At 38.5% G+C, this 14,077-nt stretch overlaps 1 protein-coding gene across 2 annotated transcripts in view; it reads left to right on the plus strand.

Annotated features, from left to right (window-relative positions):
* The window catches only part of NXPH1 (neurexophilin 1), a 142,873-nt gene extending 129,464 nt beyond the window's left edge, over window positions 1-13,409 (plus strand). For both annotated transcript variants that reach the window (XM_074574756.1, XM_074574755.1), the window contains exon 3: window positions 11,464-13,409. In XM_074574756.1, the coding sequence (XP_074430857.1) occupies window positions 11,464-12,225 (762 nt within the window). In that variant the 3' untranslated portion in view covers window positions 12,226-13,409. The remainder of the gene's footprint in view (window positions 1-11,463) is intronic.
* Window positions 13,410-14,077: the final 668 nt, after the last annotated feature.

The raw sequence follows: 14,077 nt of genomic DNA on the forward strand, positions 1-14,077 counted from the left end.
GAGATAGAGAAATTGGTGTGCAGCATCCCTTTCTAGTATTCTGTAACTATATTCCTCTTAATGGCACAATAGGTCTCTGGACCTTTGTTCAGAGTCATGGAAAGACCAGCTGTGTGAGCAATTGGGGGTAGTACTTTTTCTGAGGCTACTTGGTCTCCCCACATCCTTACTGAGCAAATGTACACTGATGGTAGAGTCCTGTTCAGGTTTGGATTGAGAATAAATTTTGCCTGGATCTTGTAAACACGTAACATGTGGTGTCACCTAGTTTCCAAAAGGACAATTGGTATTTCTTTGACATCTTTGCATTAGGGAGCATTGCAACACGTTTGTGTACATCATAGCCAGGAAAACAATGTGCAGGACTTGGCTTGCCCAGCAGAGCTGGTGCCCCCGTGCTGAGCAGTCCCCTCTAAGAATTAGCAGACCTTGACAAAACCGCCAAGAAAATTGAGTACCCTTGCAATAGAACAGCTGTTTAATGTTCCCCTTCCTTACCAGAACAACATTAAAGAAACACACCTCTTTCCTCAGAGATGGATTTTAATAGACTTTGATATCCATTGACCAAATGAATGAATGATCAATGCCTATTAAACAAACACAGTTAGAAAGGGAATATATTGCAGCTTCTGGTTGAAATTCAAAGAGAAGAAAACTTTCTTCTTTGTGATCACAGAAGACTTCTGGCAAGGGCATAAGGTGAAGATGAAGGCATAAAAGTTAGCAGGGATATGCCAAATTTGTATTGAACCTTGGAATGGCTCATCTGTGCTTTTAAAATGCCTTTCCTGAAATATTTTGCTGTTTGTAATAAATGAATAACTCATAGTGAGTGGCAGGCAGTTTTAATGAAACGAATCTATACCTTTGCAATATAATTTCTTATACTTATGCAAGCCCTTTTTTGCATTTCACAAGCATCTCATACAGATATACAATTTCTTTGTGTGGAAACGTACACACTTCCAACATCAGTGGGAATTAAATCTCCTCAAAAGACATCTTGGTTCAAATTCAGGTTTCTAGAATGCGCCCACAAATATCTATGTGGAAAGTGACTCAGCTGTATCAACATTCTACTGCTTTTCTTTGGAAAAATATGGTATCAGATATACAAGCAACAAATTATTTGGGTAAAATGTGGGAGTATTTTAAATTTATTAAACTTGTACATTAACAGTGGATGACTGGAAACTGTATGTAGAAAATAAGTAATACTAATAGAGCATGTTTAGAGTGCACAGTGGCTTTGTCCATTATATAGTACTGGGATGTCACACATTGTGCACTTTTTCACCTTCTTCAGAAGATATGTCTACCCATATGAAAACGGGCATTTTCTTCAGTGTGTTACATATAAAGCAAACTACAGTGCAAATTTTGATTAAAATGTTGCTCTGTGGCCTTTCATATAAAATCTAATTTTATTTAATATTACTTTCTACATGTATGCAGAAAATGGCAAGCCAATATTAATAAAAGAAGGCTTATAGGAATGTGGAACAAGAACAATAGATCCTTGACAAAATTTATTTACCTAGCTAGACTTTCATTTCAAAGTTAGCAGCACTCTGTGGTACTGGCATAATACAGGGGTCTTAAAACTCTGTTAGACATTTTTAACCCACTTTAATTTATTCCATGAAAGTTTAATCCCCTGCTGAACGGAGATGGGGTGAATTTTCAAAAGTCATAATCCACTGAAGTAAAAAATCTTTAATGACAACATAGGCAGCAGGCTTCAAGAGTTTAGTTTAAATTCTTTCTAAAAATATAAAACATAGGGCAAGAGTTAATAGGATATTTCATACAGTTATATTTCAATCCTTTTCCAAATCTTTATAAATTCACTTGCATCTCCACCATTAGAAATATTTGGGCTGAATTCCTACTCTTCTAAGGCAAAAAGCAGAAAGCTGTAAAATTGTAATGTGAAGATTTTCACAGCGTATTGTAACTCATTTGGTCCTTCAGTTCACAGACTATTATGTGGGATAGTATAGTGTTTTCTAAATTGGAAGAGAAATGATGTTTTACAAACCAAACACCTTCCATTCTGCTTTAACCAGGCAAGAAAATGAAAACAAGATACATAGTACCACGCTATGTTCATCTTTCTGCTCCTCTAGGATTTTTACATTTGACTTTAGTGGTGGGTCAGGATTTCGCCCATAAATTAAGCCGAGATATCCGTACATATCCTATGCATTCCAAACCCACAGTTTTATGCTGCCCCTTGACTACCACCTTTGGAGCTGCCTAGTTCTGGAAGTACCTGTAACTCAGACAAGACCTCCTTTTTTTGACCTGGAAGCTTCTCTAGTGCCAGCCATAAACTTTTACAGCTTTGTCTGGCCTGCGCATCCAGGCACCAAGCTTCTGCCTGAACCCCACAGGAAAAATTATGCTGCTGCCTTGCTAGATTTTGTTGTGGTTTGCTGGACAAGAATTTGGGTGGCATCAAATGAAGCTAGGAGGTGACTTGTTCAAAACAAACAGGAGGAGAAGGTTCCTCAGGCAGTCTGAAGTTAAGAGGTGGAACTACTGGTTGCAGGGTGTTTCAGATGCTGGAATTTTCAGAGAGAAACAGGCAAGTTGTAAGTGGTATTTGTTGAAAGTTATTAAATTCATAGCCACAAATCCAGCTTAAGAAGTCCTTGATCTGAAAAGGTTTGAAGATGAGAAAGATTTTCTGGTAGAGTAGTATATTCTTTCCCTGATGTTGGATTCTTTGACAAAAAACAACTTTTAACCTTTGTTGGATACATGGTACAAGACTAGACGGACTTTTGGTTTGACTCGCTAATGTTCTCAAGCTCTTAAATTAAATAGACAATGGCAATCACTTCCTTTTTCTCTAGGAGCTGCATCTTTTAAGGAAAAACAATGAGATTCCTTCTTTGAAAGACTAGTAACAGCAGTTCCTGTCTTCACCCCTGCCTTCCAGAAAAAGGGTGGAACGTTTCTTAGGGTTGACTTTTCATTGCTTCATGCCATGAATCTGTGGTTTTCGTTCCTCGTTCAAAGTTCCCAGTCTTCTCCAGGCATGTAGAGGAGCCTGGATGTTTAATTCTGAGTCTGATTTCCACTCTGGAGGTTTGTGAAAGGAAAAAGAAAGTTATAGGTTCTTACAAGGAGCAGTACTGCCACAGCTGAGAGGGCAGCACTGGTAGAGTGAAGCAGAGAAAAAAAGGAGAAAGAAAAATATCAGCTGGGGCAGTGCTACCAGAAGAAATGTCTCCATAATTACAATCTAAGTCTGATTGATTTTGAGTGCCTAGTTTTTCAGATTCTAAATACCTGTGAAAATTACCCTGATTAAATCAAACCCAAAAGATAACAGAATAGTACAAATCTACACTGTTTCTGAAAGGAAACCTCCAGATGGGAAATTTCCTATATCTAATAGGAGGAGTAATACTAGCAAGTCTGCACACCTTGCTGTATGAGTAACACAGAACTAGCTTGAGCGTGCTTCCAGATTTATAGGGAGCAGTGGACTTGAACATGACTAGAGCATTTCAGAAAGCATTTAGATAGAGCAATCATTGCCCTGCTTCCAGCCTGCAGCCTTTGTGTTCTCTCCGTGGTGTTCTTTCCAGGGAAAACTCTGCACCATAGGTCAGATTTTTCTCACTTATCCTTAGGCATCTAAATGAAGAGCATTTATGCAGTCCTTGAAGGTTCATCAATATCTCATGGAGATAGAGGAGTTAGGTCATTCTGATTCTCTCTCTCTTTCTTGATTATGGAATAAGCCTAGATGAATATTTTAGAGCAAGCTCTGAATTTCAGGTGAATGAGGTGATCAGTGAGGTGATTCCCACCCTAGATCATGGACTGGACTGGCACAGAACATGTTCTGACTCTTTCCTGACATGTGGTGGCAGGCCGCCTCTTTCTTTCATCAGTCTGTTACCATTCATGGGACTTGCGGCAGTGTCACAGCTTAGCCCACCATCAGCACAAATGCAAGGGAGAGGAAATGAGACTCAAGCAAAATTTGACATGGTAATTCTTAAGCATTCTCACTGGAAAACAACCATTGAAGGTGCTTTATCACCTTTGCATTTCCTGAAAATTATTTGAGACTTGCTAGTTTTCAATTAATTTATAACAGGCGACTTACATTGTGTAGAACACTGTAAAACTGTAACTTGAGCTAGTTATTTTTCTTTTGCAGAACATCCCACTGAAATAGCTTAGTATTTTATGATCAACAACTGTTAAGAATTATAATGTCTCTAAACAAAGCGGTGTCTCTACTGTTTTATTAGTGCCCTCGTCTTTCTGTGGGTACTACAGAAAAATGTAAGGAATAAATTTTCTAATTAGTCTTTGATTCTTTTTCAGATCTGAAACAGATATCAACTGATATAGTCACTCTAATTTCAATGATGTTAAATTTCACTAAATTTATATCAGCTGTCATCAGCTGAATTTATATCAGCTTCTGGTCTTGCCTAGCTTCTGTTATGTGAATGATGAAAAAAGCTCAGGTAGACACATTTCCTTTCTAACGGGTGCCATTCGGAACAAGCATGATAACTCATAGATTCAAACAAGAAAAATACAGAATTTAAAGCTGAACTGGGCACAGTTGATAGTATTAAGCTGATATTATAAATCCCAAGGTATATCTACACAAAAATTGCAGTAACAGTGTATATTAAGTTCAATTTCTGAACTTAAAGACAGTAAAAAAATTTATCTTCTATCTGGTTTTTGTGTCACAAAAAATTCTGTTTTTTTATGCTTAAGTGAATGACCCCAAGTGATGATTTAGCAAAATATTGTTGAAAACTTCAGATGCTTCTTTTTCTATGGTCAGTAATGGAAGGAGATCACCATAAAAATTCTGCAGGGCTCTGTGCAAGGGCCTCTGCTGTTCAATATATTGGCAAATAACCTGGGAAAGGTTCATGAGAAAGTTTGTTGGTGATGAAATACTTCAGAGTAGAAAAGATAAGGGCCAACAGTGAGGAAACGCAAAAATATCTTATTGGAATTAGTCAACAGGCAGTAAATTAAGGAATGAAATTCTGTAGTAGTAAACGTAAAGTGAAACACATGATGAAAAAATAAAGCCAAACTTCATATATAAATGAGGTTGAGATTTTAGGGTTATAACAGTTCCATGCAAGCATCAGTTTAGTACTCAGTGATCAAAACCAAATAAAATATTCTGAATTAGTAGAGAAAAAAGAGTGAACAACTGATAGGAGGCCACTTGCCACCATACAAGACCATGATTCTGCCACATCTTGAATACTGTGTGCCATTCTGGTCTCCTCATCTTAAAGACAGAACTGGGAGTATAACTGAGAAGGCTTTAGAGAAGGACGAAAAGGAAATTCAGAAGTGTAGGTGCAGAATGGCTTCCATACAAGGGATTATACATGTGACCCAGGACACTGGTAGTCAAGGCTAGAAAAGTGATCAATACTTGTTTACTACTGTGAATAGATATGTGTGAGGCATGTACTAGTGGACTAGAAGTAGGCTTCTTTATATAGCTAGAAATCATCAAATTTTTCAGTCACTGATATTTGTAGAAAAAATGTGTAAAGAGCAGCAGCAAAGAACAGTGAGGAGCGGCATGGGAAATTCGGATAGGGACTGAGTTTTCCATTTGGAGAAGGAAGAGCTCCAAAGAAGGTGGCAGGAACCAGGTTCAATACAAGCAGTAGGAGGGAACAGAGCTGTGGAACTCATTGCTGAAGGACGTTAAAAGTTTACAAAGGGTCAGAGTGGACAAATGCACAGAAGGGCAGTCTACTGAGAGTTACTGAAATAGAAAACATATACAGAAACAATATCTATCATAGTAAACTAGAAATATTTGGCAGCTGGGAAGAAGTTAGGGGATTATCATGTGCTTGCCATGTTCTTGCTCTTCTCCAGGCATCTCTTAGAGATGCTATTTGAGACAGGACGTTTTTCTAAATGAGTCTTTGGTTTGATCCTGCGTAACCACTTTTGTGTTCTCATTTGACACATTAGATCAGGATTTACTGTTCCATTTGTCAGATTCATCTGAGTTTGCATTTTTTGATCGACCAACCCCCATCCTTATTCTTTTCATGTCATGTAGCAAAATGGCATGTAAGTTAAAACCAGAGAGGTCTGTTTCTGTGAAATATTAATGTGTGTGATTTTCTGTGTTTGTCCTCCCTTTCCAAAGTGTCAGTTTGCAACAGGTACAAGTCCTTCACTGTGTTTTACTCCTGCCTGTTATAATTGTACCTCCATTAAATTTCATTCTCGGTTTCTTTGTTCGTGGTCAAATTTCTGTAGAATATTGGCTTTGACTTGTCTGGAAATTATTCACTGAATAAAATATTTCCATGCCACTAGTAACTTTGTACAGTGTGTAGACAGGTATAGGAAGAAAAATTGATCAAAGTAGAATAGTAAACTAGGTGCAGATTTTCCTCCATCCGTTGCATAATCAGGATTAATATGAGTAAAATGGATCCAGCTAAAATTTTCTGAGTGATGTCCTGCCTTGACAATGGTCCAGCTTATAGTTATGTCTTCTACCCATGCTGTATCTAGAGATAGCTGACCATGGAAAGAAAATTCTGAAGTCTTTTGTACAGAGCATATGCAAACACAGTGCTGCCAAATTCTTACAGTGCTATGCCTGCAAAAATGATCTTGGTTTTGATTAGTTATTTACCTGGAGAGAGAGATTTTCTACCTTGAGTATTAGATTGTTTGTTTGCATTTTCATTTGCCCTCAAGTAGTCCTACATTCAGAGGAATAAATACATAATTTCTAAACCAATACTGTAATTATAGCTAATGAACTGTAATAGAGCTAGAATAAAAGGAAAAGACTGAGAAATCAAGAGGCATTCTGTACCTCTTCGAATGACTATTTTTTTAAATCTCAAATTGATCAGTCTTAAATTAATGTTAATATACCTATGGTTGATTTTACACTAAGAGGGCCTAAATAACCACTTGAGGCCTTCATGGCTTCCCGAGATCCCTTTCTAGCTTTGTTTGTTTTCTCTGCTACAAATTTTCAGGTTTGACCTGACAAAGGATTCAGGGCTTAGTGTCTTCAAAGAGAACTCCAAAATTTCTGACACAAATAAACTGCTTATCCTTTAGTAAGTCCTAAATGAACTGCACATATTCATTAAAATACATTTAATGATGTTAAACATCACCATAAAAAATTCTTCACCCTCAAAAAGGAGGATACAGAATGGATGGAGTATTCCGTTTTAATGGAGTAAAAACTGAATTACAGATCGATTCCTGTGTCTTTTTTAATGACGCTTTGGGATATTGTGCCCAGTGAAACCACTGTCTTTGCTCCTTCCTAGAAGCAAAAGAAGAAATGGAATAACAATTTGTCATTTTTCATTGGAAAAGAGTTACCAGGCAGTCAGCTCCTTGTACCTTTTTGATATCAGTAAACTTTACTAGGTAGTGGAAATTCATACTTTCCATTAAAAGTACAAGACCGGAATAAAAAGGTCAGTCTGCCGTGCTTACTGAGTGCTTTTCCAATGACATTTGTAGCACTGGATAAGCATTTCTAAAGCTTTTTGCTCCTTACTATTGTTCTATATGGACTCTGCTGACATAATCATTCAAAAACACTTCTAGCTATGCAGTCACAGAGTAAATCCCCCTCCTCAGCCCTTTTCCAACACTGATGTATCGCATGGTAATGGTGTTGTGGGTTAACTCCGGTGGGCAGCTAAACACCACACAGCTGCTTGCTCACTTCTCCCCCATCCCCAGTAGCACAGAGGAAGAGGATGTGAAGAATAAAAGCAAGAAAACTTGGGGGTCAAGATAAAAAAAGCGAAGGATAAGTGGGAGAAGAGGGAAGAAAACAAAACAAAAGTCATGCGAAGGCAACACTCACCTCTTCCCATGAGCAGAGCGATGCCCAGAGAGGTCCTGGAGCAAAAAATGGCTAACTGCCCCTAAGCCCCCCTTTTTTCCTTTTAATTGCTAAGTGTGATATTATATGGTATGGAATATCTCTTCGGTTAGTTCAGGTTATCTGCTCAGTTGTGTTACCTCCCAACCTATTGTCCACCCCCCCAATCTATTCACTTGAGGGGCCGAGAGAGAAACAAGGAAGGCCTTGATGCTGTGCACTGTTCAGCAAGAGCTAGAACATCAGCGTGTTACCAGGGTTTTGGTCAAAAATCGTAACCGCAGCACCATGTGAGCTGTGCTGAAGAAAATTAACTCTGTCCTAGCCAGTCGCAGTACAAGCGGGCTGAACTTTTCAATGTTTCGTCTAGGAGTGGCACTTGGCTGTGGAAAATAAAGCGAGTCTGCTTATAGTGAACTAATTGATAAGGTAGAGCATGGAAGTTTCTGAATTATATACAAATATACTCAAGAAAGAGGACAAAAAAACCACCATGGAATTTGGGCTGCTCAGTGTTTTATCTCTCTATTAGCCATTTAAAAAGCGCTCTTTTTTCATGCACCGCTAAAATAGGTCTACGTTTCAGTAAGCTAGTTTTCACACTACTAAGTGCAAAATCTCATGGATTTGCATGATCTTTCCTGTATTATTGCAGCCTTGTGGTTGGAAAGAAGAGAGATGGAAGAAAAGCGTGGATTAGTTCATGTGAAAATAACTGCTGCATTTGCAGAAATTCTATTACACAGCAACGCTCCGTATTATTGGGTGTGCGAGTCTCTGAGGATACATATAGCTACTTTCTATAGCACATAGTATACTAACAGTATATGAAAAAGCAGTTGCCTGGAAAATGTTAGTGAAGAACAATGAATTCTAGAGCTTTTTTTATCAACCCTTGTGGGCTGTTTTTTCTAGTGCTTACACAGACGCTAGACTAGGGAGGGTAGCTTCGGGCCTTTAATCATGAATGCAGCCAGTTACCCACACTGCAAATCACACACAGAGGTCTTTGGGCTAACTGCATGACCAGAAGTCTTTCATGTATTACAAAACCAATGGCAGTAACAATCAATTGTATTTGTTAGATCAGGTATGAAGCAGTATAGCATGCATGGAATCTGGATCATCCATTTCCATGAAATATACTGCCTTTCAAAAAACTGCATGTATTGGATCAGTCAGCAACTATTTCAGAAAATACCTGCTTCCTTTCCTTGGTGTTCAGTTTTATACATCTGAAAAAAAGAGACCTTCCCTTTAAAAGGTTTTTATACTGTTACATCGTATTACATGTAACTTGTAGTGTAATCCTATGAAACGTAAATCATTGGATGCAGAAAGGAAAACAAAGGAAAAACAAGCTGTGAGCAAAGAAAAATATAGTGGTAAGCAATCTGTATCCTACCTACAGATTGCAGGTATACTAGCTCTGCTAGCTAACTGCTTAGATTCATATCAGGTTGACAGATTCATGCTAGACAGGCACATTTTTCCTTTTAACCACATTTCTCTTCTTATTTTGCACTTCTTCCCCATATGCCACAGCAAAATTATATTCTGCGTCTCTTTCGCTCTCCCCGTGACATCTTCATTGCTGCTTCATTAACCAGTGCACCATCAGTGCTTTTCATTACAGCTTCTCTCCTGGCTCACTGTGTTGATGCTAAGATGCAGCTACAAACTGGCTATCAAAATGCTAGTCTGTGTTTTAATCCTTCCTTCCATTCAAAAGAGGAGGAGGTAGTCTCTTTGGCACAATTCTAAACAAAACACATATTTTATCTATTACCCTTAATGTCCCACCAACCTGAAATGCACTGGGGAGGTATAGTGTGGGATGTGACAGATTTATTTACCTATTTGTTTACTGTAAAAGGCTGGGGGCATACCTCCTATGTGATCAGTGTATTAAGACAATTTAGACTGATTTTATGTACGTGCCTTCAACTGACCTTGAAAAAGTACTGAAGTTAATGAAAGCATGCTTCAATTTCATGATTGTTAGGAAATGAAAAGGCCATGCTGTGATAGATATCCTCCGTGACATATAACTCCAGTTGTACCGGTAGGGAGGGGCCATGATTTAAATACTAGCTGGTTTCCAATGGGTTTCCTGGGTTGGGAATACACTCAATTCATTTTTAAGTGAAGAGACAGATATAACTGCAAGTATGACAGGAGCACGTAAATCAGTGCCAGAACATAGAGGAACAAAACAGGCATATTCAGAATCTCCTATGTAGCCATGAAAAGGGAAATAAGAAGCTTGTTGGCCTCTTCAGAGCAGTCTGAATGTTACAAAATGTGGCAGTGTGTCTGGTGCGAATTTTTAGGGTGAGTGGGACTAAGGGTCTTGTCAGTCCCTTCCCCTCCACCGGCTGCCCCCTGCCAATTCCAGCCCTCTCTGCTACGCTCCGTCAGAGCTCTCTACCCGTGCTGCACGTTAGACAGCTGCAAGGCTGCATCTGTTCTCTGTTTTCCACACAATTAAGGCAAAGAGAAAAAAATATAAATAAGACAAATTGCTCTGACACTAAATTCTGTGAAAATCTTTGTCTGAAGTTTATGATTTTGTGGGAACTTGGTGCAAGATTTTGTCCTTTTTAAAAATGTGATTTTGCAGGATTTTTTTATTACTCCTTTTAAATTGGTGGCCCTATTTTTTTTGTAAATACACAAATGCCTTTCTGTCTTGCACAGATCACCTTTTGTCTTGGGGAGGAAGGTGTGAGAAAAGAAGTGAAGTGAAGAAGGAGAAATGCATGTCATACTAGATACAGACAAGGCAAATCTGTAGCTAATCTGTAAGGGACTGTAAGAAAAGACTGTGACTCCTCTTGCATTAATTGAGGTACAGCACACAGTATGTACAGCTGTCAACGCAAAACTCATTAAAATTTTCATTATTCTATTATTTATATTGTAGTTGTGACTGAAGGTCCCAGTCAAGAGCACAGACCAATATGTACTCATAAAATGAGTGGGGAAATTATATTACTATTATTATATTTATAATGACAGGGACTCTGAGCATGGTCAGGCTGGCACCACCAAGACAGCACCCTGACAGTGGGCTCCAGCGGCAGCAAAAATAAATGAACGAGACTGATTGTGGAAGACACAGTCACTTTGCAGAGAGAACATTCAAGCAAGAGTATTTCACTCTGAGATGAGAAATGGCCAGTGAAAGCCACATACAGATGGGGGGATGACGTTGGCTGTGTACCTTACTTTTTGCAGTAGCTCATTACATGCTCATCATTTACAAGCATCATAACAGAAGTAGTTTTCAGGCTAAAGAATAAAGTGAACAGCTGGAATTAAATCTGAATGGCAAAGGAGAATTAAGTAATAACTACTGGGAAAGAAGAGGAAAATAGTTGTTTCTGTTTTGTTTTACTGAGTACAAATATACAACTTAATTTCTCCAAAAAAATGTATTTCCATATGATTTTGAAATAGGGTAGTTTTGGTCTTAGGTGGGAACAGCGTGTTTTGTACCATGTATCTCAATATATCCTTTCTTTCTTCTTCCCTTCTTTCTTTTTCAGGTTACCTGTGCAAATTTAACAAATGGAGGAAAAACAGAACTTCTAAAATCAGGAAGCTCCAAATCCACACTAAAGCACATATGGACAGAAAGTAGCAAAGACTTGTCCATCAGCCGACTGCTGTCACAGACTTTTCGTGGAAAGGAAAATGATACAGATTTGGACCTGCGATACGATGCCCCAGAAACTTATTCTGAGCAAGATCTCTGGGACTGGCTGAGGAACTCCACAGACCTGCAAGAGCCTCGGCCCAGGGCAAAGAGACGGCCCATTGTCAAGACTGGGAAATTTAAGAAAATGTTTGGCTGGGGCGATTTTCATTCCAACATCAAGACTGTGAAGCTAAATCTGTTAATAACGGGGAAAATCGTTGACCATGGCAATGGGACGTTTAGCGTTTACTTCAGGCATAACTCCACTGGTCAAGGGAATGTATCTGTGAGCCTAGTGCCCCCTACAAAAATAGTGGAATTTGACTTGGCACAACAGACAGTGATTGATGCCAAAGATTCGAAGTCCTTTAACTGTCGAATCGAGTATGAAAAAGTTGACAAGGCTACCAAGAACACACTCTGCAACTATGACCCTTCAAAAACCTGTTATCAGGAGCAGACCCAGAGCCACGTGTCATGGCTCTGCTCCAAGCCCTTTAAAGTAATCTGTATTTACATTTCCTTTTATAGTACAGATTATAAACTAGTACAGAAGGTGTGTCCTGATTACAACTACCACAGTGACACACCCTACTTCCCATCAGGGTGAGGACCAACACGTCTCTGAGACTGAAGCCTGGGGAATAAAAGAGGTCGTATGACAGGGCTGTAACCTCAAGGAGGAAGGCCACATCTATTGCCTGGAATGTGTCTACCTGCTGCTGCCGCTGTCAAAAGGCTGCAAATATGTTAGTGGAAAACAATCTAATGTAATTCTTGCCCAGTCAGCTCCATGTATCAATCTAGTTGTAAATCACTATGGATTTGAAATAAAACCATACACATACACAGAGACACACACTCTTTTCAGCTCACGTCTATTGAGATTCCTGTTAAGAGAGCTTTCATTGTCTGATATCTAAGGTTTCAGGATAACCTATCATCAAGCAAAATGGATTAACTAGACAGAGAATGGTTTCTAACACAGACTGTTATGGAAATCTCTTTGAAAGTCCTTTGAGTACATGCCAATCAATATTCCCCACTCATGCATTCTACTGCTTGGAGTAGCTGTACTGGTAAATACTACTGTAGGAGTAAATACTTGTTGAAATGGGAAAAATGTGTGTCTAGAGTTCAGTATTCCTTATTATATGATCACAGCAAAGCATCGTGACTTTTTTTCCAGCATACAGTAGGCACATTCGAGGTGGTGTTAGGTGGCTCTTTTTCTGTGGAACGAGCCTGTTACTAGTAAAGATGGGCAAACATTTGGAATTTACATGTGGGCAGACATTCTGGTTTCATGTTTCTCTGACTCTTTAAGCTCTGATTCTTTAAACCTGATTGAGTTTAGGCCAGCTAAGCTACTAAAAAACTCTCCAACTGATCTCTAAGAAGGACAATGCCTGGCGGAGAACATGTAAGTTATAAGTGGCTGTCTTATCTTTATTACAAAATATTGTAACAAATTCAATATCCTAGTCTTCATTTGTATGAATGGTTTGTATTGTACATAATTTAACCGGTGTTATTTGAGCTGCTTATTAATATTAACTTGTAATTGTCTCTCTGCTTGTTATTGGTTAAAAACAATCCAGGAAATGAGGAATCCATTTTATCAATGTAGCTGTAAACTCCATTAAAAGACAGAACTATGTACAAAGCATTTATTCAGCTAAAGTATTGTTGAGAGCTATACATATACAACATTACAGTCTGTCTGTATTTAGATATTTTATTTCCAGAGAAAAAAAATGAACTGTACATAAAAATAAAAAATCTTAAAGTTGAGTTTCAATATGTACTGTGTAGATAGTAGTTTAAATGGTTCTGACAAGTGGATAACACTCCAAGTCTGACATGGTTTTCAATCTTGTCTCTTTGCATATGTGTATATATATATACATATATTTATAAATCTCTGTGTGTGCATGTTTGTGCGTGTATATTTACGTGTGTGTGTGTGTGTGTGCGCACAAATACATATAGACATATATGTAGAGTATATAAAAACTTCTCGGGCCCTATTCCTAGCAAGCAGAATTCATTACTGAAGGGTCTTGCTAACTTGAAAGGATGCCTCCACTTGGATAAGAAACTACAGGAGCAGGGCTTTCTTTAAAACGATTCATTATCATTTAGAAGTGGGGAAACATGGAGCCACTCTCTGTGTACACAGGCCTGCCTTTGCCTTAATTCTAGCCTCCTCTGAGGCACTGATCTCTCTTTATGGAATGAAGAGATCCCTTTTTATGGTACGAGGGAATTTTCTTCCTATAAACAAAAAGCTCATAGCTTTTATATTTTTTTTTATGTATAGTGGCACACTTCACCCCCAGCTTCAAGATAACCAGCAACTATAACAAGTCCATGCCTAAAAGAAGGCTGCCCAAAGAAGAACTCAGTATTTCATCTCATATCTTTCAGAATTATCATTCCTAGCAATGCTTCCCCCCTTC

The sequence above is a fragment of the Larus michahellis genome, chromosome 2 (genome assembly GCF_964199755.1).
Source record: "Larus michahellis chromosome 2, bLarMic1.1, whole genome shotgun sequence".
Classification (NCBI taxonomy): Eukaryota; Metazoa; Chordata; class Aves; order Charadriiformes; family Laridae; genus Larus; species Larus michahellis.